General features: G+C 42.3%; 7 protein-coding genes and 1 non-coding gene across 12 annotated transcripts in view; 5 read left to right on the top strand and 3 right to left on the bottom strand.

Moving 5' to 3' along the window:
• The first annotated feature begins 327 nt into the window (after positions 1-327).
• Positions 328-1604, top strand: LOC6542621 (40S ribosomal protein S2). Its single transcript, XM_001969322.3, has 2 exons — positions 328-430; positions 741-1604. The coding sequence occupies exon 2, from the start codon at positions 742-744 to the stop codon at positions 1543-1545; it is 804 nt and encodes a 267-aa protein (XP_001969358.1). The 5' UTR covers positions 328-430; position 741; the 3' UTR covers positions 1546-1604.
• A 193-nt stretch (positions 1605-1797) lies between these two features.
• LOC6542633 (rRNA-processing protein FCF1 homolog) lies at positions 1798-2800 on the bottom strand. The gene is made up of 2 exons (XM_001969321.3): positions 2517-2800; positions 1798-2458 (listed from the first exon to the last, which is right to left on the bottom strand). The coding sequence occupies exons 1-2, from the start codon at positions 2517-2519 to the stop codon at positions 1859-1861; spliced, it is 603 nt and encodes a 200-aa protein (XP_001969357.1). The 5' UTR covers positions 2520-2800; the 3' UTR covers positions 1798-1858.
• A 38-nt stretch (positions 2801-2838) lies between these two features.
• Positions 2839-6626, top strand: LOC6542762 (twinkle protein, mitochondrial). Its single transcript, XM_001969320.3, has 7 exons — positions 2839-2925; positions 3180-3322; positions 3497-3566; positions 3765-3831; positions 4019-4763; positions 4822-5259; positions 5419-6626. Exons 5-7 carry the CDS (start codon positions 4472-4474, stop codon positions 6528-6530), a joined length of 1842 nt encoding a protein of 613 aa, XP_001969356.1. The 5' UTR covers positions 2839-2925; positions 3180-3322; positions 3497-3566; positions 3765-3831; positions 4019-4471; the 3' UTR covers positions 6531-6626.
• Positions 2998-3110, top strand: LOC6542637. Its single transcript, XR_046445.1, has one exon. It is a non-coding gene; the product is annotated as a small nucleolar RNA Z5 (small nucleolar RNA).
• LOC6542821 (cysteine-rich PDZ-binding protein) lies at positions 6543-7078 on the bottom strand. Its single transcript, XM_001969319.3, has 2 exons — positions 6808-7078; positions 6543-6748 (listed from the first exon to the last, which is right to left on the bottom strand). The coding sequence occupies exons 1-2, from the start codon at positions 7026-7028 to the stop codon at positions 6619-6621; spliced, it is 351 nt and encodes a 116-aa protein (XP_001969355.1). The 5' UTR covers positions 7029-7078; the 3' UTR covers positions 6543-6618.
• Positions 7070-7827, top strand: LOC6542858 (putative RNA polymerase II subunit B1 CTD phosphatase RPAP2 homolog). The gene is made up of 4 exons (XM_001969318.3): positions 7070-7178; positions 7236-7347; positions 7406-7503; positions 7567-7827. Exons 1-4 carry the CDS (start codon positions 7150-7152, stop codon positions 7757-7759), a joined length of 432 nt encoding a protein of 143 aa, XP_001969354.1. The 5' UTR covers positions 7070-7149; the 3' UTR covers positions 7760-7827.
• Positions 7763-9879, bottom strand: LOC6542614 (FK506-binding protein 59). Its single transcript, XM_001969317.3, has 8 exons — positions 9537-9879; positions 9325-9467; positions 9090-9210; positions 8896-9034; positions 8479-8836; positions 8314-8424; positions 8115-8252; positions 7763-8010 (listed from the first exon to the last, which is right to left on the bottom strand). The coding sequence occupies exons 1-8, from the start codon at positions 9730-9732 to the stop codon at positions 7897-7899; spliced, it is 1320 nt and encodes a 439-aa protein (XP_001969353.1). The 5' UTR covers positions 9733-9879; the 3' UTR covers positions 7763-7896.
• A 1733-nt stretch (positions 9880-11612) lies between these two features.
• Positions 11613-23061, top strand: part of LOC6542123 (acetylcholine receptor subunit alpha-type acr-16) — a 97419-nt gene continuing 85970 nt past the window's right edge. For 2 of the 5 annotated variants that reach the window (XM_026978511.1, XM_026978510.1), the window contains exon 1: positions 11627-12230. The gene's annotated coding sequence lies outside the window, so the exon portion shown is untranslated. Of the gene's footprint in view, positions 12231-19807; positions 20714-23061 lie in introns of all 5 variants that reach the window. The other 3 variants (XM_015159508.2, XM_015159507.2, XM_001969315.3) reach the window with 3 other exon arrangements.

The following is a 23061-nucleotide window of genomic DNA, read 5'->3' as shown; positions in this document are numbered from 1 at the left end:
TGACCGAAATGGGTCATCCTGTTTTCCGAATCAAAGCAGCATTTACGCTTTTGTGAAGGAGAAACAACGATACCTACCAGAAATGGGGTTAAATGGAAAATCGCTTCAGTGTAAAAACCGCTTCCTGCAACCAGCTGCTCAATCCCCTATCTATGTATATCTACTTTATTTTGTCAAATTTATGAAGAATTTTGGGAACGCAATTAAATTTATTTTTTTTTAAGTTTTCACAATATATTTTGTAAGTAAACGGACGAAACTCGACGTTTCCAGTAATTAGGTATTTTATGTATATATCGATTCCCCGTACGACATATCGATATCGATAGTATCGGTATCGGTGCTATCGTGGGTGGGTGAACCAGCTCTAAGCGGATGGCTCGGCCATTTCGTTTTTGTCTTCACCCCAATAAAGTTGATAGACCTACAAGTAAGCATTTTCACTTGGATAAAGTGGGAAATAAGTTGTCTTTAATTTAAAAAGCATGGCCATATCACAGACAGAGTTTTGTAATATGCTAAAAGCTAGTTTAAAGTGTTGAATTCCGAGTGATGGAGTGCATTTTTCGTAAAAATCAATTGCCCCTTTGGTACACCACGTGTTCCAAAATGGCGACGATATGTAGAACGGTGAACACACTAACTACTTTTTGCAATTACCACCTGAAGGCGCATAAAATCAGAAGATTGACCATTATTGACGTGAATCTTATTTTTTTTTTTTAACTCTGCTCTTTCAGAATGGCGGACGCAGCTCCAGCCCGTAGTGGATTCCGTGGCGGATTTGGCTCTCGTGGTGGTCGTGGTGGACGCGGTCGTGGCCGTGGACGCGGCGCCCGCGGACGTGGAAAGGAGGACTCCAAGGAGTGGGTGCCAGTGACCAAGCTGGGACGCCTGGTGCGCGAGGGCAAGATCAAGTCTTTGGAGGAGATCTACCTGTACTCGCTCCCCATCAAAGAGTTCGAGATCATCGATTTCTTCCTGGGATCCGCGCTGAAGGATGAGGTGCTGAAGATCATGCCCGTCCAGAAGCAGACCCGTGCTGGTCAGCGTACCCGTTTCAAGGCCTTTGTTGCCATCGGCGATAACAACGGCCACATTGGTCTGGGCGTTAAGTGCAGCAAGGAAGTGGCCACCGCCATCCGTGGTGCCATCATCCTGGCCAAGCTCTCCGTTGTGCCTGTGCGCCGTGGCTACTGGGGCAACAAGATTGGCAAGCCCCACACCGTGCCCTGCAAGGTCACCGGAAAGTGCGGTTCCGTCTCCGTGCGTCTCATCCCCGCCCCCCGTGGTACCGGCATCGTCTCGGCCCCCGTGCCCAAGAAGCTGCTGACCATGGCCGGTATTGAGGATTGTTACACCTCGGCCCGTGGCTCCACTGGAACCCTCGGCAACTTCGCCAAGGCTACCTATGCCGCCATCGCTAAGACTTACGCCTACTTGACCCCCGATTTGTGGAAGGAGATGCCTCTGGGCTCCACTCCCTACCAAGCATACTCGGACTTCCTGTCCAAGCCCACTCCTCGTCTGCACGCCGATGCCTAAGTGAGCACCATCGAGGCCAATCAATCCAGAGTTTTTGAATAAAGTCATAAACCTTTAAATATAATCCTTTGCTCATTTATTATTATTGTAGGAATTCGTCGATTTGAAGATAAATTGTTTTAGGTTCTTGTAACGGCTTATTACAATTTATAGGCGGTTATGCAAAACGTATAACTTAGGTTTCGTTTTCTAATTCAGTCAATGCCGAAGTAACAACATGCTAGTAAAAATGCTCAGGAAATACAAAACACATATGCTGCTTACACATAAAAATATATTTAAAAATTATACTTAGAATAGGTAAACAAAAAGTCTATGCCTTGACTCCATAAGCTTCTGGCATACGCTCGATTGCGTACTTATGCGCAGCCACGTACATGATAGGCACACCGGGAATCTTGCGGATGCGGTTCTTGAGGTCCTTGTCGTTGGTGGCCACAATGTAGCACTTGTGCTGGCGCACCCGCTCCACGAGACAGTCGTCCGCATAGGTGCCCTTGTGCAGGCAGGGCAGTCGCTCGAATCTGGGATCGGAGATAATGCGCAGGGCCAGCTTGTACTTGTTGCCCAGCTTCTCCAGCTCGGCACGCACGCAATCGGAGATGTAGGGTATGCACTTGGCATACAGACAGTCCATCATACCCTGCACAATGTCCAGTTTGTTCTTAATGCTGAAGTTGATGAAGTTCGTGTCCAGGATGATGTGGTAGGGCGGTCCCAGCTGGGTGTTGTACTGGAAGAAGAGGGCGGAGCTCTGCTGGGTGGCCTCGTGTACCTTAATCTGGTGCGGATCCTCAGCCTTCTTTCTTTTCACTCGAATCTGATCCTTGAGCCGGGCGTCTGTGGGTTTCATTAGGCGCTTAAGCTGTGCATTGCGTTGTTTCTTAACCTTCTGCGTTTTCTTGTGCTTTCCCTGTAAGAGAAGTGATGATGTTAGGACGCGTTTAAATAGATATGAAAGGATTATGTACCATGGTGAGCTGTAATTCCTTAAGAAAGTAAACAATATAATTAAAGAAGTGGCACACGTGTGGAAAGTATTTTGGTAAAATCAGCTGTTTCGGCTAGAGCAGTGATGATAGCGATATGCAATCGATACATCGAATGAACATATGAATATTTTACAATTCTTTTAGGCATTCTGCGAGACATTTTAATTTTATAGAAAATACATTTTGTGAATCAATTAATGGAAATTATTTGGTATTTCAGCTTATCGGTAAAGTTATTCTTATACAATATATATCGAACCACATATACCAATATATACTGCCACGGTTGCATTTTAAGACATCGATAGTTTGCCGCCATCTTTGCACTGAATTTTTCTTTCCACGTGCGACGACGAAACTCGCTCATTTCATTTCAAGACTCAGAATGGTAAGTTGTGTGGTCCCCTTGAATAGTTTTACACCAAGTAAATAAAAGTGCTTAAAAAGAAAAGTGTTATGCCTCAAATGATGAAACAGATGACGAGACTGAAGGAACGAATTCTCGACTCGGCGTTGTATTTTTCAGTGCCTTGTTATATATTTGTTCATTTAAGATGATTCGGCAATCTGATGGCATATTACTTCAACTACTTTCATTAGTTTAGGCAAGAATATGTGCTGAGAGTTTTATATTTCTTGCAGTGAACAACAACGGAAACTTCAAGCATTTGGCTAAATCAAGATACGTGCATTCCACGTGCATGTGAGACACCTCGGGACAACATGTGAGCCCGTTGAGACACCTTGGGCAATGAGCCCTCTTAAACACCATTTCTGCATTGAAGGTAAGATATTAGTACTTTTTGGTGGTATATTTTCTTCTGATGATCTTATACACAGACCTGTACTGAGCTCAATAACCGTGCAGAAAATTGTAAACTGAAACCTAACCAAATATATAAAATATTAGGAAATACTTTTTGTACACACTATATTTATGGCATGTTTTATATTTTCAGATTTTACTTTCCGGTTTGAGGTTATGTAGGGGTCCAGCTGCAGCAAGCACATGGATAATCACCCTTAAAGGTAATTGATTTGCACCAGTATTTTTATGTTTGAATGTAATATACGTTTTTCTGATGATTACCTTCAACACCTTTTGCGGTTTCCACCAGAAAGCTTCGGCTTAAGGATGGTCTAAGGCGTCTGACTAAAACGTTTTTATAAAAACTTAATTATACTTTATCCATTACTTTTACTTACATATTTGTAATCTGTTTCCAGATCAACTCAGGAATGTGGTGACAACGGAAGCGAAAAATAACTGAGCTTTTGCATTCGACTGCTTAAGGTAATATTTCCGAAAATGTATTTTTTAAATTATATAAAATGATGATTACCTTCAACACCTTTTGCGGTTTCCACCAGAAAGCTTCGGCTTAAGGATGGTCTAAGGCGTCTGATTAATATAAATAAATATATATTTTCTTTCCCTTGAGATAATGCATTTAACATTTGATGTTTTACTATAATTGCAGAATGACGTTGACAGACTTGCACAGAATAATTGGAAATTTTTATGCACACATCTAATAAAATCAAATCATCGAAAATTATATTCATTGTTTATTGTTATTGGGAGTTAATTGAGTTTAGGCAACAATTAAAATCTTTAGTAATTGACCATTTGGTAAAGTAGCGTTGCGCCTAAAACTTTTTAAAATTATGCTTTCTAATTCGCTTTTTACTGGGCTTGAAGATGCTATTCGAACCATTTAGCATAATTGTGAGCGCACTGTGCGACAGTAATGAGGCTGAAAATAAGATCAATATTATTATGAGAATAAAGTAATATGGAAAGTTATTCAACCCCCTGAACGAGTGTAAACTTATTTAAATGATTTAATAGTGAGTAAACGAGTTCAAAAGTTGCGCACCCAATTGTCATCTCTATTTTCCAATCCCTACATTCGATATCGATAACATGGAAAATGAGACGCGCCGGTTTAATCAAACCGCTGTTGCGTATAAGTAGCGAAAATCACCGTGTTTGGAGAAAAAACTACGCCACACAAAAGGATTCCGGCTTGGCGGAGTGCTCACTGGACCCCAAGGAATATGTGGACCTCAAGCGTCAACTGCGGCAACTCAACTTGCCCCACAAAGACGGACACACGTGTTTGCAGCTGGAGTGTCGCCTCTGCGACCGCAACAGGCAGCCGGTGACAAACGCCCAAAAGGGCACTGATCATGGGCTGCTGGCTTACGTAAACAAGCGGACGGGTGAGAGCACCAAATACACTTCGGAAAAATAGCAGTTTTATATTGGATATCCCTTTAGGAGCCTTTATCTGCCCAAACTGCGACGTAAAAACCTCACTAGGCAGTGCTTTGTTATCCTATCAGTTGCCCAAGCCGGTTGGTTATAAGCAACCGCTGCAAAGGCAGCCGCTCTATGAATCCCGATTTCCCCACCTTGCCGATGTCACTCCCGAGGCCTGTGCAGCTCTGGGGATCAAAGGCTTGAAGGAGGACCAACTAAATGCCATTGGAGCACAATGGGAGCCGCAGCAACAGCTGCTCCATTTCAAGTTACGCAATGCCGCGCAAGTGGTAGTGGGAGAAAAGGTGTTATATCTGTGCGATCAACGGGAGGAGGTCTACCAGAGCAGCTCCAGCTCCGGGCTGCTGATCCACGGTGCGACGAACAAAACCAAAGCGGTTCTAGTCAGCAATCTACTGGACTTTATTGTCCTTGCCACTCAGAATATTGAAACGCGTAAGTGAGCTTTGTTCTTGGAATACTTTTCATTGGATGCAAAATGGTGAAGATATTTCTAATTTTAATTTATAAGGCTTAGTTTGTGAAATTTCAAGAAATAAGTTATTTTAAAAATTACCTTTGATCCTCATTGTTTTTATATTTATTTCTTCTTAGATTGCGTTGTATGCCTGCCCTACGAATTGAAGACACTACCACAGGAGTGTCTGCCCGCTTTGGAACGCTTTAAGGAGCTCATCTTTTGGTTGCACTACGATGCTAGTCACAGCTGGGATGCAGCTAGAGCTTTTGCGTTAAAGTTGGACGAAAGGCGATGCCTGTTGATCCGACCCACCGAAACGGAACCTGCTCCTCATTTGGCTCTGCGCCGACGCCTTAATTTGCGCCACATTCTGGCCAAAGCGACACCAGTGCAGCACAAGGCCATCACAACATTTGGAGCGATGCGAAATGACATTCTGAGCGAGTTGCAAAACATCGAGAAGGTCAATGGAGTAATGTGGAAGCGCTTTCCAGTTCTGAACAAACTGCTCAAAGGCCATCGGAGGGGAGAGTTGACTATCTTAACAGGACCCACGGGCTGTGGAAAGACAACCTTTATGAGCGAGTATTCCCTTGATCTGGCCATGCAGGGCATAAACACGCTGTGGGGCTCTTTCGAGATCCGAAACACACGGCTGGCGGCCACTCTGCTTCGCCAGTATGTAGGCTACCCGTTGGACGACCGGTTGCAGGAGTTTAACCATTGGGCAGCGGAGTTTGAGCGTTTGCCGCTATACTTTATGACCTTCCACGGACAGCAGCCTCTCAAGCCAGTTCTGGAAGCCATCGAGCATGCGTCTTATGTTCACGACGTGATGCACGTGATCATCGACAACCTGCAGTTTATGATGGGCATCTCCACATATCGAGGCGATAAGTTCTGGGAGCAGGACTCCATTATAGCAGCCTTTCGCTCCTTTGCCACCAAGTACAATGTCCACGTGACGCTCGTAATGCATCCACGCAAGGAGCGGCAAGAGGACGAGCTGACCACCAGCTCCGTTTTCGGAACAGCAAAAGCCACCCAAGAAGCGGACAACGTGCTGATCATACAAGACAAGAGGCTGACTTCTGTGCGGGGCAAAAAGTATCTCCAGATTGCCAAGAATCGCTATTCCGGTGACCTAGGCATTATGCCACTGGAATTCGACAAAGATGCTCTGAGCTACTCCTCCCAGATCCAAAATGCTAAGCGAAAGCGGGAAAAGACGCCAACCGAGAACTGACTTATTAAGGCATTTGTTGTACTATACGATGTAATTATTATGTTGTCTATGGCTAGTTTAGTCTAAGTGAATCCTTTGATAAACTGCATCACGTTGAGCTCTGCTTGTAGTTCTTGGTGTTCATGATCTTCTTGCCGCACATGGCGCATATGGCCTTTTTGTACGCGCACGCCTGGCAATAGTGGGATCCCATCTGGTGCACTTTCTGTCGGCAGATCCTGGCAAATTAAAAATTGGTTTTAAGATATCCAGATGGATTCTAGAGTAGTTTTCCTACCGGCAAGGCGGTAAGGCGGTCCCTATAGGATTGTATCGGTCGCGGGCCGATGATAGAGCCTTATTCTCGTTGATTTTACGTCCTCCCGCAGGAGCTGTGCTGGTTCTCCAGGGATTGGGGGCTGAAACTTTGGATAGCTTGGCCTCGCATTTCTCGCACACCATTTTTCTTATCAATTCAATTTGTTTTTTATTTACGTTTTCGGAAAACAGTGTGACCATTCCATAGATATTAATATCGATGTGCTGGGGGCTTACTATCGTAACAATTTCCCTTCAAGCGTCTATCGAAAGTTGTGCGTAATTCATCGACCATCTCAATTGCAAATTTTAGAAGAAAGAAATGACTACTGAAAAGGGCGAGCAACTGAGGTAAATTACAATAAATACATATTCAGTAGCAAGGAGTTAAGTACTTATTCTTTCTAGACAACAACTTATAGCGGCGGTGGTGAAGAAACGAGCCGCGATTGCGCGAGCCCATGAAATCGTTGTGCGGCTTTTGGAGCCCGGAATACCGGAGCCCGAGTTCCTGTCCCTGGTAAAATAATGCAAATTAAATGCTTCACGAGGCCACTAAGCATTTCCTGTACTTGCAGCTCTGGGAGATTGGCCCCCCAAATTATTCAGACATAGTGGACGAGCGGGAAATAAACAAACTTTGTGGATATCCGCTTTGCTCGACAGTTCTAGAAAAGTAAGTGGCCCAAACGAATCCCATGGTTCTTCCTATAACTATCCTTCATAACTACTATTTTAGCGTTCCTAAGCAAAAGTACAGCATCTCCGCGTCCAAAAACAAAGTTTACGATCTCACAGAACGCAAGAAATTCTGCTCCGGATACTGTTTTAAGGCCTCAGAATATATTAAGTCACAGGTGCCCACATCGCCATTGTGGCTGCGGGATAGAGAGACGAAGCCCAGCTTTCAGCTGCTACCACGAAATACTTGACCATCGTTATACATAGCTCTCAAAGCGTTTATTTATTTCGTATAAGCATTAAGACCATTTGTTCATTACATTACTGGATTTTCGATGTGGGATTATAAACCCTGGGGAATATTTCTTAAAGCACTAGCCGATCTGAATTAGATCATGATTATATTGTCGCGCTCTAGCGTTAATTCTGCTTCGCGCTTTGCATCTTCTTCAGACCACTCGCCGCACTTGCTGAGCACGTCGGTTTCCCGCGGAGGTTCGGTCTAACAATCGGTGAAAAATTGGCGGTTTCAAAAAGCGAAGACACGCGAGGGGACGATATAAAAAGGTTGTACTTTATTTGACTTTATTCAGTTATAGGCAATACCTCTTTGTCGTTGGCAGCCAGTTTGGTGAACATGTTGGCATAGAGCTTCTTCTCCTTGTTCTTGCTCTCTTTAAGCTTCTGCTTGCAGATGATCACTTGGTTGGCAGCCGCTTTGTTGCCAGGCTCCAATTGGATGACCTATTTGAATAAGGAGCAATACATGTGGTTAATGCCATAAATATACGTCTATCTTTCTTACTTTTTGGAAATCCTCTAGTGCATCCTCCAGCTCATTGATAGTCAAGTTGCATTGGCCACGACGGTAGAGAGCCTTGACATTATTCTCATCCAAAGCCAAAACGGCATTACACTAATAAAAAATAGTCAGATGTATTCATTATTCGATTAGAGCGCATGTACTCACCTCCTGCTTGGCTTCGAAGTGATCGTTGGACTTTTGGTGGCACAGAGCAATGTTGCTATGTGTGGCCACCTTGACCTTCTTCACCTCCTCATTGGTATCGGCAGTGCTGGGCAAAAGGTTCTTGCACTTGGTGTACATCTTGATAGCTAAAGCCCAGTTCTCCTTCTTGAAATAGTTGGTGCCCTTTTCCTTGTACACCTTGGCCTCCGCCAGGCGCTCCTCGTCGCTCAGCTTCCACTCCTCCAGTCCCTTGCCGCAGTCGACGAGCTTTACTGTGTACTCCACTGTGGCATTTGGCGGAATCTTGAACTCCTCATTGCCCTCTGCTCCAAATGCATACTTGGCCTGGATCTTGATTCTGTTATGGGGGTTTATAAGTTAGCCCGAAAAGTTTCTAGTGGACCAAGGGGAATCTACCTGGAGGTCTCGCCCACGTTCATCTTCTCCAGGGCAATTTCGACACCATCGATAATGCCAATGGCCTTACCCTCGCCATAATCAAACTCTACATCGCGATCCTCAAACACGCGGCCCTCGAAACTACCAGAAATGTGAGCTGCATTTGGATAACCGCATGAGATATAGTCACCGCATGTATGTGATAAACCTACCCTTGACGAAAGCGCCATCGCTGGGAGTGCGCTTCTTATCGCTGGCTTCCAAAATGGTGCGGTCAATACTTCCGTCCTGGTTGGGACTCAAATCCTCGCCCTTCCAGCCGAGCATCTCCAGCTGAGAGGGAAATATTTAACAGTTAGCAATATTTTCAATACAAAACTAATCATAAAAAAAGTTGCATGTGGGACACCTAAGAGTTTTCCTGGCATAATTTACGGTAATTCTTACCTCGAAAATCAGAGTGGCATCCGGCGGAATGGCGGGCGGGCTGCCGGCAGCTCCGTAAGCGTAGTTTGGAGCACATGTGAGGAAGCAGCGCTCGCCGAGCTTCATGGTGGCCACTCCCATGTCAAAGGCCTTGATCACATTGCCTAAAGGAGTCCGGTGGCCAGGAGTACGTTAAATAGAAGTTTCGCGAAAATCGCCGGCAACTCACTCACCTTTGCCGAGCGGAAATTCGAAGGGCTCGTTGCGGCTGACGCTGGAATCGAATTCCGTGCCATCGACCAGGCGACCTGTGTAGTGCAGGGACACAGTGCATCCACTGTGCGGCGTCTCAGTGCCCGTGCCCTCCCGCAGGATCTCCTTCAGGACGCCGCCGTCCCCGGACAAGTCGATTTTATTTTCTTCCGGCATTTTAGCTGTTCAACTTTAGTTCGCACGATGAGGCAGAGTGACCAAGCTTGATCACGTTTGAAAAACCGAATTGACTATTGAGTTCGTGCTCGTCAGACTTATTTTTTCAGTCACCTAACAGAATTGCGTTAACAGTCAGAGCCGACTCAAGCGCCATCTATAACGTTATGACAGTAGGTACTAAACTAGTTTAGATAAATAGCAAGGACGCGAACCCTATCACATACCTATTAAAAGGGTATATTCGTGAACTAATTAAGAGTAACTAACTAATTAGCTGTAGGAACTTGAGAAACTCTTTTATTATTTAGTTAACCTTAGTTCTACTTGCCTCAAAATGTTATTTGAAGACACGTATCTATACAATAATTCAAACAAATTTCTAACAGACTAATATATATTTTTAGTAATATGACACTAAGTTGACACTAAGAGTAATGGTAGCTAAAAATTCATAAAAAAAGTCGCTTTGACTTTAGTTTTACACGGAATAGGAGTTCTGCTGATTAATCCATTTCATGCAATTAATGATATTAAAGGACGTCAGTTGTTCATTTCATTGTCTTGGTTCTGAGCTACACACACACAGTGTTTCTCAAATGTAATCTGCCCAGCGGCTTTTGAATGCATGTGCATCTCTATAAGTGTGTGCAGTATGCATCAAATATAATCCTGTTATCGTTTTTGTTATATTTGATTATTTTGCCCTTGGCTTTTGACAGTGCCAACTTCCATTTCGTAAGCCAGCAAGAGCAACAAAATAAATTAATGCACTTAATTTTATTGGTTTCTATAATTCATGCTCGTAAGCTGGACTGCTATAAGCTCTGCACAGTAGGCCAATTGGGGGATTATCGCAATGGGCATTCAACGAATTTTTTCAAGGTCAACTGGAATGATACAAATGATAAGTGTGTATTTGTTGCTGGATTTTCTCAGTCCAACCAGCTGTGACATTATTTTCTTTGAATTCCGCCTGTGTCTTTATAAATCGGTGCACCTGTCGCTGACTCCTGCCTACTAAAATATTAGCCAGTCATCAACAAGCGCTTCATCTGAGTTTCGGTACCAAGTTCTTAAGAGCCCAGAGTCTGGCGCCCTTGTCGCTCATTAATTAGGGTTCGTCTACAGGGATGACTACGCTGGAAAAATATATAAATGTATTCCAACGTTCATTTGGGAACTTGGAATCTACTAAAAACGTTGATCATTTAATGCGCTAGAAATACATGCAGTTTTAAGTGATGTGACTAAGTAGTACTTGAAATTTTACATTACAAATAATGTAAGCTAAAGCATTCAAATAATACTTCATCAAGATAACTTAAGCGCTTAAATGCCAATGACGTATACGCAATATTATTAAGTATACGTTGTAAGTACTACCTGCTGCACTAATAAAGAATGAAGATGCTTAACTTAATTGCAAGAAATGTCAACTAAAACGTTTTGAAAGCCATTAAAATGCTATTATAAAGGTGCCACAGGGCTTAGAGTTTTCTTTCGGTATTTAATAGTCGTACTTCTTCTGGGCTTAAAGTATGTCAGCATATGAGAATACATATCTCCAGAGATTCCAGTGGCTCCCTAGAAAGCAGCATATTTATATTTTTTTGAGTGCCCTGAGCCGTGTCCCTGTCCAGGCCCATTATTTTTTCAGGTATAGTATAGAGACATTGACCAGCGACGGACGCCCACAATCACGCTGCCTCGGCTGGCGTCTCCGCTGGCAGAGGTCCTGCTGTTGCTCGTTACTCGACTGTAAACATTCCAGGGCAGCTTTCACTCGAGGCGCCAGGCTCCGGGTTCGAGTGGCAAGGAGCACGGAATACACAGGACCCAGCCACAGGACTCACTCAGCCACACGCTCACTCAGTGACTCGAAGCGTTCGGCTGCGCTCGGCTGGAAGCTTCGTTTTCCGTTTTCCGTTTCGGATTGAGTCAGATTGTGGATGCTGCGTGGCTCGTGGTCCATGGCCGTGTGAAAAGCTGCGTTGAGCGCATTAAGTCGTTAGGGTACAACCAGACAGGACGCACTTACTCCGAGCTGCCGCCATTCGCCTGCCTTGGCGTGTGTGTACCGTTAGTTCAGCTGTCCCGTGCAGAGAGGGAAATTAGCGGGGAAGCCCCGACATCGAACCGAAATCGAATTCAAATCACAGCCAAAGTCAAAGTCACAGTATCGCTGAGTATCGAGTATCGTATGCATAAAAACTTGCTGGCTAGTGCGTGAAGAAACTGCCAAAACAAAAAAAAAAAAACAAAATAAATACTCCAATTCCCTCTGTGGCAGCTCCCGCGCGTCCAAGTGTGTGTAAGTGTCGTCTGTGCGTGTGTGCGTGCGTTCCCCCAAAACTTCAGATCGAGTGTGTTCATCAGCAACAAATAAATACAAAAATTTAAATAAAATTGAATAATATTCCAAATGTTTACAAACGACAAATAGAAAGTCGCATTAAATCATAGCCAATTAAAAATGTTTGCTTAAACGAACCAAGGTAAACAGAACGAGCAAAATTGTTGCTCTCTTCCCCAGCGCTTTTCCACTTTTCTGCTTTCCCCATTTCCCAACAAACCAATGCACTCGGTACGGTGCAACAGCTTAAAAGTATGCTACGATTTTTCCCACTCAATATTTCGTGTAATTGTTGCGCCTGCCGCTGTGCTTGCATGTCCTGCAATGTCCTGGGGAATTGTTATGCCTTTCCGTTTTACGAAAAGAGCAGAACACTAAAAATGTGAACAGTTTGGTGTGAAGTACCCTGTGCAGCACCGCAAACTCGATAAAAATTTGATGTTGCTTAAGTTGGTTTTGTTATTGGCGAAAAATATGTGTTTGTCTACGATTTGGTTTGCATTGGAAACCATTTCATTTGCTGGCGAAAATTTGTTTGATTTGTGGCAAGCCTCAAGGAAAACATCTGAACTAGCAGAATGATAAAATTGTGTAAACATTCTGTGCACAAGGCCAAATCATAAAGTTTCCCAGCGAATCGCCCAAACGCTCAACCCGAAGTGCAGTTCTGTTTTTTCGAGCTCGTATTTGGCTTATAAACTGTTGCTTCTGACAGTTATCTCCACGAATCGGAGCAATTTTCCCAGGCTGGCAGAGGGAAATCCCAGGCGATTTCCTTCTTTTCCTTCAGTTCCACTCGCTTGCCCATTTTTGGCTTGGCTTTTTATTCTGCTCTGCTTTTGGTTGTGCTTTGACTGATTGTTTTATTGGAATTGAAATCGAAATCGCTGCGACTTAAGCGCGCTTTTATGGCGATTTAATACGCACATTTTTGTGGCTGATTGTTTGAGTGCGTTTTTAACTTTCGACTGCAGCGGCGATAATTAAAATTAAATTGTGAACAACTTTAATTGCGAAACCATTGTGCCGAGATTGTTGCCAGTGTTCTCCCAACAAATTGCAGTTTTGCGGTTTACGGTCCGGGGTTTTCCCCCAAAACTTCCTGCTCGCACATTCCTTGTTGTCCTTGCTGTCCTTATGCAATTAACATTTGCACTGTTATCAATCAGTTGGCCAAGAACAGAACTTTTCTTTTAGTCATTTCCCGTCACATCCTTCATGTCGCCTCCCCCCTGCCGCCTTATCATTCAATTTGGCCAAAAAGGGAAGAAAACTTTTCTGCCAAACTAACAACTGGCGAAAGCGGCAGCCACACATACACAGGCGCACACGTTGAAGGCGAGATGCGAGGAAAAAACAACAAAAAAGTAACCAGAACGCGGCGTGTCTAAGTGGGCGTAAGTGGTCATGTATGTGAGCGTGTCTGTGTGAGTGTGCACATGCGAATGTTCATATGTGGCCAGCTGTATATGTATGTGTGTGTGTGCGTCGTGTTGAGTGGCAAGTTGTGTACACACGCAGATTTTTCATCAATCATTTTGCTTGACTACGCCTAGTTCACATTTTAGGGCATGTAGTTTAAAAATTGGGCCGCAGCCCATCGATAGTTGGTTGTTGGATGTTGGGCGGCGGGAATCCTGCGGAGCGCGTGGTGCCACATGGGACTGGGATGGTGCCACTCGGAAACATGAAACGAATGAGGCATCTCGAATGGCGCCTGAAGCGGGAAATGACGGCCCCCCAGAGTTTACTGCTTTAAGACCCTTAAAGGTCCTTTATGGATAGCACAAGAAAGTTTTCCACCGATCTTTGTTGCCCTATATACAAAACAGGTTTTAAACAGTTTTTTTAAATATATTTTTTTTTCCGTTTCGACACATAAGTTTTACCTTATGTGTTATTTGTTAGTTCGAAAGAGTCTAGTTCGGTTGCTGTTCGATTCGTGCACAAATAGTCACTGTCCATTCGCTCAAGTGTTGAGCTAATAACTTCATTAACGTAAGTCAGTTAACGAATCAAATTTATAACCTTTTTTATTATACGCCCGTGGCATATTAACGTAATCGCCTTTATCTCTGATGTAGTGAAATATAAATCCAATTTATGCTTTGTGTGTGGTTTAATATTCCCTTTGATTGAGATATATATGTGGGGTAAAGGTAAAAAAAAGTGTAATAAATATTTTAAGCATTTTATTGTTTTGTTTAATTGGGCTTAGTACAGCTGCTTTTGAAATAGATTGAAAAGCAAATTCGGTGCACTTGACAATTGAATTGTTTCTCTTTTTATTGTCATTTTTATGTTTTTACCTGTGTGCTATTGTGATAAAATCAAATCAAACGTGCACAATAGTCAGCTTTAGGCCACATATTTTTCCCAAACAAAGTAATAGATTTGAGTATTCAAATTTTCAGCAATCCATAGTATTATTTTCATTCAACAATTTCACCTTATGGTCTTGAATATTAAATATTCATTCTTTTATATAATAAACTCGTATATTTTCTTATAGATTGTTTTGTAAGGAAGTGAACCTATTGAAGTTCAAAGTTAATAAATTTTATCTTTATTTAAAAAAAAAGCAAATAAATAAAAGCAAAAATTTATTCATTGTGATTTATATGATTAGTATTGAGGAAATTATCCTTATGGTTTGTCGGTAATAAAAGCAAATAGGAGAAAGTTTTTAAAATCATCATGGTATCTCTTCACGAAATCAGTTCCAAGTTTGACCTGCCTCAGGATTTTTTATGATGATTTCAAGACGTTTTGCTGCGGATATCTGTGTCCTTTTTGAGTTGGCTTCTGCCATTTTGTCCTGTTCGATTTGGCAGCTGAGCAGACATAATAAAGAGTCGAAATGAAAAAATGCGCTGTGCCTTTGTGTGCGTGGAAGTACCTTTATTCTAAACGGTGAGGACACACCGACACAAATAAATACGAGACAAATACATACCCACTGGCACACATACCGATGCAAATGGAGTTGTCGGAATTGCTCCACTTTACGTGTGTATACACGTGTGTGTGTGTGTGTGTGTGTGTGTGTGTGTGTGTGAGTGGGTGCGTGTCTATCTGTCTGCGAGAATCCAAAATCCCGAATCCAACCCCCGTCATCAACCTGCACCGGAACACTTAAACCCAAACACGTTGTCTGTGTTGGTGTTGCTGCTGGCAGTTGGTGGTGTTCGTGTGTATTGGTGAGCCGTCCTGTTCGTCCTTTTTACTGGCGTCTACGCACAATATGTTTCGTCTTTAACCCAACCGAAAGCTTCGTCTGACGAGAGCTTCAAGGAGTCCTGAGTCCTTGCTCCTTGTTTCTGGATCCTTGTGGAAGTTTTAATGTGATTCCTTCGTATTAATTTCGACATCGTCATCGTTGTTGCTCTTGCCTCCTGTCTTTTGGCCCTCGCCCTCGCCCTCTTCTCCTTTCTGCTGTTCCTTCCCTCATCCTTCTCTGCTCTCTGTCATTTTCTATTTTTCTCCTTACGCACTTTTTATTGCTCGTCCTGCGTTCGCCTTCGTTTCTATTTTATTTTAACAACATCTTCGTCGCCAGAATGGAATTCTGTCGAGCTCGGCGCTTTTCCTCAGCACTAACTTAACCGCTACCCATCTCAATCCCAGCCTCTCGCCATCTCTCACTTCTCCACTTTCTCCGCCGCCCTGCTCTCTCCCATTTCTCCGCCCTTGTGCATGTGTGAGTAAAGTTTATATTTTTTGTGTTGCTCTGTCTTTTATGTTCATCATACGAAAGCGCGACTTTGTTGCACTAAACGTAAGTTGGAAGATTTACAACTTTTTGGTTTAACACATGCAACGTGTGGAGGGGCAGCGGTCTGAAAAGTGGGGTAGGCTTACAGATAGACTGTTGGGGGTGAAGGCCACGGAAGAAGACTCACAGAAATTCGCTCCAAAGAACAAAAAACACTACACGAATCCCAAGGGAATGCACAAAGTATAAACCTTATCACGATGCGGAGTGAGAGGTATTCTTGCTCCCGTAAACTTATCCTTAAAGGAAAAGTTATTATGCATATAGTGCAGAGTTATACGTACGCACTTTTTGTTTTCTCTTTTATTGGCCTGAAATATGAGGCATAAGTAATTAGCAAGAGGCAGCAAGAGAGGAATGCTCTGGGGGTCAACAAATAGTTTACGATGGCCAGGAAAATACCTTCAGGTGTAAGCTTTAAATTGTTAGTAAACCCTTGAAAATGCTCCGCAAAAATATGAACAACTTTCGGTCGGGTAATTACATTTTTACGAATGCAGCTGCTGAAAAGTCTCAAGTTACTTATTTAATTTCATGGAGCTCGGAGTTGTATTGTAGTTAAACTTCTCTGGCTTGAGTGCAAGAAAAGTTAATAAAGTGTGCGGAATTTATTCAAAAAAGGCTAACATGCAGTATAATAAACTTTTAATAACTTTTACTCGTAAAGTAAAGCAGCAGATAAATTAAATTTTTAGAAATGTATATAGGGGAAAATTGTCCTATGATATCTGTTATAAAGAATACTTCCTATATTTTACAAGACTCATAACAGCTATTATATTTCTATCTCTTTAAAATTGGCCAAGTTTCCTTATACTAAAGCTTTAAGTTTGTCCATTATAAATTTTCAAATAAAAATAAGATTGTTTGAATGATAACTTTAACCAGTTCAAAAGTTCGCTTGGAACTTTTATCGACACACGTATTGCTTGAATAAGTCAAAAATTGAACTTCATTTAAAAGCAGTTATTTTAATCCTAACTTTAGATCTCGGAAATTTCACCCGTTGTCCAAGTTTCAATTGGCAAACAAAGGGGAAAAGTTTTTTAATTGCTCATTACATCTGAATCAGGTTGCTGCACTTGCCGCAGTAGAAAAGCCGCAATTTTCATCATATGTACATCAAAAGCATTTCTAATCAGCAGGCAGTCGGCAAAAGCAACAACAGCATACAACATACAATATGTGTTTGTGTGTGTGTGTGTGGTAAAAGCGCATACAAGTTGCAAGTTTACTTATCCTGCCGTTCCCCTTTTCCCTCAATTTTTGCCAGCCATTGTTACGTTTGCGTATGTATGACTATGTACACAGAACAAAACAATTATCCATTCGATCACATTTGCCAGACCCTGAAAGTAACAACGAATCAAAAAGTAGTGGATCATGCGTTTTATTCTTTTAGCTAAATCAACAGATTTCACTGTTTTGTTATTTTCAATCAGCGGCATTTTCAAACAAAATAACAATTTAAGCATGTTCATATTTTTTTCTCTTTACTTGCCTGTATGTGTGCGTGGGAATTGGAGCACGTAACAAAAAAAAGGAAGAAAAAACGAGCAGAGACACCACACAGAAATAGAAATCATTTGAAATCATGCCGCACTCATAAAACACTTAAAGGACAATTTTGCTGTCATACAGAGAAAAAAGGGGGAAAGCAGCTTTTGCTGGCGCTTTTCCTTGGCAGGAACTTGGGGTTAATTAAATAAATTCCTAAGCCACTTTTGCTCGAGCAGAAGCTTCATAAATTTTTGAACAAATACTGCCAAAAAAATGGAAGCAAAACGAATTGGTTATACATAAATATTGGTGTGCGTGTGTATGCAGGGGTTTTCAGCAAGCTTTCACCCGCAAGACAACAACAAAGGGCTTGCAACAATTGGCAGGACTCCGTTTGCCGTGCTCTTCCAAGTGTAAACAGAAGTTGAGTTGGTCGAGTCCCTTTCTCTCTTTTGCTCAAAATGAGTTTCGGCAAAACTCACTCAAACGTTCCATCAATGGACCGACGAGTCCTGAGTCCTGTGCCACTGATAACAGCCGCACACACTCACACTCACTCACACCAGACAGGGCACACGGATAGAGCTGTTTAAAAAGATGTCCTAGCACAAAAAAAGGAAGAAAAATACACCGATTCCTAGAGTAACAGCGCGGAAAACGTTTGATAACGCCGCGCGCACAAAAGTATGCTACACAAAAGCCAGCTCGCTCTCTCCCAACTCCCTCTCACCCACTCCCCCGTCTGTGTGAGCTTCCTGTGTGTTGGTGTGCACGGCTGTTTGGCTGTGTATTGGTATGGGTGGTAGTAAATAAGCAAAAGGCAAAGACGGAAATAAAAAGGGCAGCAAGTGGACAAGACAATGAAATTGTCATAAATAACAACGTTGTCTACCAACAACAGCCAAGGAGCACCAACAACAACGACAACAAGAGCGACAGGACAACCAACAACAAAGGCCCAACTAGCTGAGTGACTGGGATTTTTTTCGGCAGCCTTTGTTGCTTCTTTTTCGGTGTCTCTTGGTCAGTGGCTCAACTCTTTTTATCATTTTTACCAGACCCCCGTCCCCAGGGTATTATTTGGGTAGATTAAGTTGATGGAACTCCTCGAGAACGATTCGGAGCTCTGAGGTGTTTTTTATGAGGAAACTGAGAAGTGGAGAAAGTGAAACCGGTTAAAAGGGATTAGGGGTCGATTTTTTCCCAAGTAAAGAGAATTAGGAATTACTCGATAGGACAAAAGATTCATAATTGTTTTTATAGCTTTCATTTTATTTTACTGTTTAAAAAATGAGTGGCATTTGCCTACAACTATAAAGTGAATTATGCTAAGCCTTCGCTTTAATTTTACGCACTTAAAATACAAATTAGATAACACGTATTTCGAGACATATTATTCTTGGAATCTTGAGTTATCTAAATTCCTGGCCATCGATAACTGTTTGATTTATGGGAAAAGTAAACAAGAAAACAAACTTTTGCCTGGGAACTCGCTCAAGGGACTCTCCTCATTCGAGTAGCTTCAGAACTCTTCTATATATTGGATCCTTACCGAGTTTCTCCATCCCCATCTCCATCTCCATTTCATTTTATTTTAGCTGCCTTCTTTTCATTTTTTTCTCCTTTATTACATTTTTTGTAGTTTGCCCTGTGTTCTCATAACGGATATTCGAAATGGCTGCTGCGGCGGCTTTAAGTGACTTTTGTCAAACTTTGTGCGCTCGGCCATCCAAACACCAGTACTTATAGTTATCGAAGGGGTCTGTAAGAGGTCCTGCGCTGCTACTGAGAAGGTCCTGTGGAGCAGGAGGGATTGGCAGGAAGACACTCACATTAAACTAATGTTTAGTTTGGCCGTCGCAACAGTTTTGCGAGTGTTGCGACCCTCGAAACTTTGACCGTAAATTGTGGCACGTGATGGGCGTTTGCAATGGAATGGGATGATGTCTTATGAATCGCAATGGTGGGTCATATCAGGAAGTGCCGCGCCATGATTGTTCTGGGTGGCGTGACCGGGGTCACTTGGTATTGAATTTAATTTTTATGGGCAAAAAGACGAAAATGTTGAATTCTGTGTACTTGGAGCCAAATATCTACGATCCACTCTAGAGCGTCTCATGCAACAGGCAATAAAGAGATACAATTGTATTTTAAATGGATTGCCAGACCTTATTAAGCTGATTACATTGCGTATTCTGATTAAGTTGTCTATTGTGCTTGGGAATTTGAGGGAAAATCAATCAGACTAGTGGGCATTCAATAATGGGCAATTTAGAGGACAAAGTGGAAAAGCGCCAGATTGATTGACTTGCGGCAAATTAAACGATAATACATATACTCCTCATAGATAATATCAATAAACATTTAAGTACTTAAATATTCACATCACTCTCTTTCGCTCTCTCTCCCCCTTTTTCTCTATCTCTTTCTGGCCTGCCATACAGATAAAAATCCAATTTAAATAAAGTTTTTTCGTTATATTCACCACATAAAGGCAATATGCAAATATTAAACAAAAAAACACTCAGAAAATGTTAAAAAAAAATAAATGAATGCAAATTAAAAAGCACGAGGAAAAGCCAAAACAAATAACAACAGCAACAATGTGTTCATAACTATTAAAAACGGAAAATTTAAATAAAAAAGCAGTGGCTTAAATTAACGCACTATGCTAAATCGAAACCAAGCTCATCTGAATCTCTACTCTCGCATCCATGTTTCTGCATCCGCACCCGTATCCGCATTCGCATTTGCATCCGCACCTGTATCTGTATCCGAATCAGTATCGTTGCATCTGCTGAGCGAATGAGACGATGCAGCAAACATGCCTGCTAAATTCCAATTCAAAAACCCAGAATCAATACTTCAATCAGTCTGGCAAGCAAGCAATCAAGCAATTCCATCATCAATCTCGCAACTGCCATCAACCCATCAACAATAACAACTGCAACCAGCACTGCAACAACTGCAACAACACTCCCAACATAAACGCCACTAACTAAATGCATCCAACTAAAGCAAATAAACTTAAATAATTCTAAACAATAAGCCTAAAAAAGAATATAACCAAACACCACTCGAAGGCGAACGAAGAGAGCGAGTTCAATACAATTTTCATATTAATTATGGAACATTCATCAACAATTTTGTTGTGTCTGTTCCATTGTAAAAGCAAAAAGGTCGCCGATTGTTTGCAGCTGCAGCAACAACGACCACTGCAAGAACCAGCAACAACTCTAGCAGCAGCAGCAACAAATTCAACCAGAAGACCAACAACCTCCGCAGCAGCAACATCAGCAACATCAGCAACACAGCAGCAACTTCTAGCATTATTTCGGCAAAATTGCTGGGTAAGTGGAATTGGGGATACAATTTTGGGGTAATAAAGCGGAAACGGGATGGAATGAAACGGACAATAAATTCAACGAATTAGCAAATGCAGAAATTTAATTTCCACACAATTTTTGCAACAGAGCTGACTCTTTTGAGCAAACTCGCAAATGCTCATAGATGTTCGTAAGGAGGACCTCATCCGTTTAGAATTGATTCAGAGCCGATAGGGAATACTCTTGCTTCAAAAACATCCCGGATGAAGGATAATTGCTAGGATACAAGGAGGAGAGAGAGCCAAAGAAATAGTGCTTGTGTGGGATTTTTAAAAGAGTAAAACGAGCGGTGTAACTGACAACTAAATTCAATTAAGTTCATTTTCTGAAAGAAGGTACTAAATTGGATAGAGAGATTACGAGTTGGGAGCGTAAATTTATTTATTCGCAAGATTTACTGAATGTAAATTGCAATTGACTGAGAAATTGCAGTTAATTTTATAAAACGTATATATTTGATTATCAAATATTACGTATACGCACGACTTTATGTTGCGAATATTGCCTGATTTAGTTAGGGAAATGGAAAAACTTGCAACTTTTCAGAGTGACGCCTCGGTCAGCCGGCAATCAAATAGTGTCGAGCTCAGCGTTGTCGGAACTAAAAAGAGTAGAAAAAGAGTAAACTAGCTGGAAAATTTAAAATGGCATCAAGGCAGCAGGATGAAAAACTGGAAATCGTCGCCGATGCAATTGGAGTCGACTGTCTGTCCTCCTTCAATTTAGTCTGCCTTCTGGGACTGATGCTGACCATTCGTAGTTGGTTGTTATGAATTTCATATTACACACGAAAATCCAATAAAAATCACCGAAAGCAATTTTCCGTGCAACGGAAAGTAGAATTACAGCAGGGGTATAAAAAGACGTTTTTTGCCGAATTTCTTACCATCAGCTGCATTTTGACTGGCGCTTTTTAGCCGTTTTGTTAAATTGCTGCCACACACGTTGCTGGCCAAAAAATGTGTTTTACTTACTTCTTTTTTTCGTGTCAACAACTTTTTTTAGAGCATGTGGAACACGATGCATTTTGTAGCCTTAAAAGGCTACACATTTTGTGTTTTTCTGTTTCTGTCGTTGTGCAGTGCCAAAAGTTGCTTAATTTGATTTTAATTCGCGACGGGAACACAAAATTGGCACCGCTAAAAAAAAGTGGATGGAACAAATTTGTATTGCGGGGAAATTACGAATTTTAATTCGCTGGCTCAGCATCAATTAAAAATTCAACGAGTTTTACCCTTATAATGGCAGTGCTGTTTTTCAATGTGAAAATGCATTTTCCGGCGTATTTTAGAGGACTCTATCGACTTGCATCATGCTGTTAATTCGTGGATTTTAAACAGGACTTGCTGGCCATGTGACATTTTGGCTGAAAAGTCCATTTCCCGAGTTGTCAAGAGCTTATAATAGTTTTCCATACTACCCCCTCATTTGTTTGATGTATTTTCCGCTTTTAGTCCAGTGCTCTGGATATCTCTGGGAAGGCTCCTTTGAATTCCAGTTGGTTTATTTCATTGCAGCCAAACTGTCGTATGCAAATCTGCTTTGCTGATTAAACCTAAATAATGTTGCCTCTACTATGGAGACTCTCTTTGGTGCGGCTCCTTTTTCCTGGATGGTGTGGCATGTAGGGTCCCTCGGCTTCCCAGGATCTCCAGCTCTGCCGTTGCAGTTCCATCGCCCATCTCACATTGTCTTGTCTGTCGCTTTGAAAGATGGTGCACTCCGTGCACCTAAAGTTGAACAAGTTTGCATAGGACTTGGCCAGATACAGATGCGACTTTGCAATGGGATTGGGATTTATATTTACACTTTTGGCTTTGCTGCAGCTTTATTTACCATGGGTAGAAGTGCGGATTTGCTTGCAGAATTATTGTTTATTAAATTTCCCTCAACGGGATCTCGTTTCGAGAGCATTTGTCCGTCGTTTCCGGGAAAATTCATGAGCCCTCATTCGTGTATGGCCCTTTTCTTCTCCCTCTGCCGCCTTTGCTGATGCTTATTTTTTGCCTCGTTTTTCTTCCTGTTAAATCTGAGACAATTTCCAACTTATAAGAGGCCGCCTCCATTTGTATAATAGCACAGGGTCCTGCATCCTGCAGCAACAGCTTCCGCTTGCCGTGTCCTGGCCACTTGTTGTTGCCCCTACCCACACAGATGCACAGATGGAGAGGCAGTCACAGACACACGCACACAGATGCAGCACACCCATGCTCATTCGACGGCCCCCGCCCACGTTTTTTGTTTTGCATTTGCAGGATGCCTTTGGTGTATTTCCTTTTAGCCTGTCTGCTGCACGAAGTACAACATTTCCA

The sequence above is a fragment of the Drosophila erecta genome, unplaced genomic scaffold (assembly GCF_003286155.1).
Source record: "Drosophila erecta strain 14021-0224.00,06,07 unplaced genomic scaffold, DereRS2 tig00000055-arrow-pilon, whole genome shotgun sequence".
Classification (NCBI taxonomy): domain Eukaryota; kingdom Metazoa; phylum Arthropoda; class Insecta; order Diptera; family Drosophilidae; genus Drosophila; species Drosophila erecta.
The sequence above is the reverse complement of the archived record's forward strand: the minus strand, read 5'-3'. Positions and strand labels throughout refer to the sequence as shown.

Excerpts from the sequence above, each read along its gene's own strand:
- LOC6542621 (XM_001969322.3), top strand. The coding sequence starts at position 742 with ATGGCGGACGCAGCTCCAGCCCGTAGTGGATTCCGTGGCGGATTTGGC.
- LOC6542762 (XM_001969320.3), top strand. The coding sequence starts at position 4,472 with ATGAGACGCGCCGGTTTAATCAAACCGCTGTTGCGTATAAGTAGCGAA. Across the intron at positions 4,764-4,821 it reads TTACGTAAACAAGCGGACGG|GAGCCTTTATCTGCCCAAAC; the intron begins GTGAGAGCACCA and ends ATATCCCTTTAG. Across the intron at positions 5,260-5,418 it reads CACTCAGAATATTGAAACGC|ATTGCGTTGTATGCCTGCCC; the intron begins GTAAGTGAGCTT and ends ATTTCTTCTTAG.
- LOC6542821 (XM_001969319.3), bottom strand. The coding sequence starts at position 7,028 with ATGGTCACACTGTTTTCCGAAAACGTAAATAAAAAACAAATTGAATTG. Across the intron at positions 6,749-6,807 it reads ACCGCCTTACCGCCTTGCCG|GATCTGCCGACAGAAAGTGC; the intron begins GTAGGAAAACTA and ends TTAATTTGCCAG.
- LOC6542858 (XM_001969318.3), top strand. The coding sequence starts at position 7,150 with ATGACTACTGAAAAGGGCGAGCAACTGAG. Across the intron at positions 7,179-7,235 it reads GAAAAGGGCGAGCAACTGAG|ACAACAACTTATAGCGGCGG; the intron begins GTAAATTACAAT and ends TATTCTTTCTAG. Across the intron at positions 7,348-7,405 it reads AGCCCGAGTTCCTGTCCCTG|CTCTGGGAGATTGGCCCCCC; the intron begins GTAAAATAATGC and ends CTGTACTTGCAG.
- LOC6542614 (XM_001969317.3), bottom strand. The coding sequence starts at position 9,732 with ATGCCGGAAGAAAATAAAATCGACTTGTCCGGGGACGGCGGCGTCCTG. Across the intron at positions 9,035-9,089 it reads CGATGGCGCTTTCGTCAAGG|CTCACATTTCTGGTAGTTTC; the intron begins GTAGGTTTATCA and ends ATCCAAATGCAG. Across the intron at positions 8,011-8,114 it reads TGGCTGCCAACGACAAAGAG|ACCGAACCTCCGCGGGAAAC; the intron begins GTATTGCCTATA and ends ACCGATTGTTAG.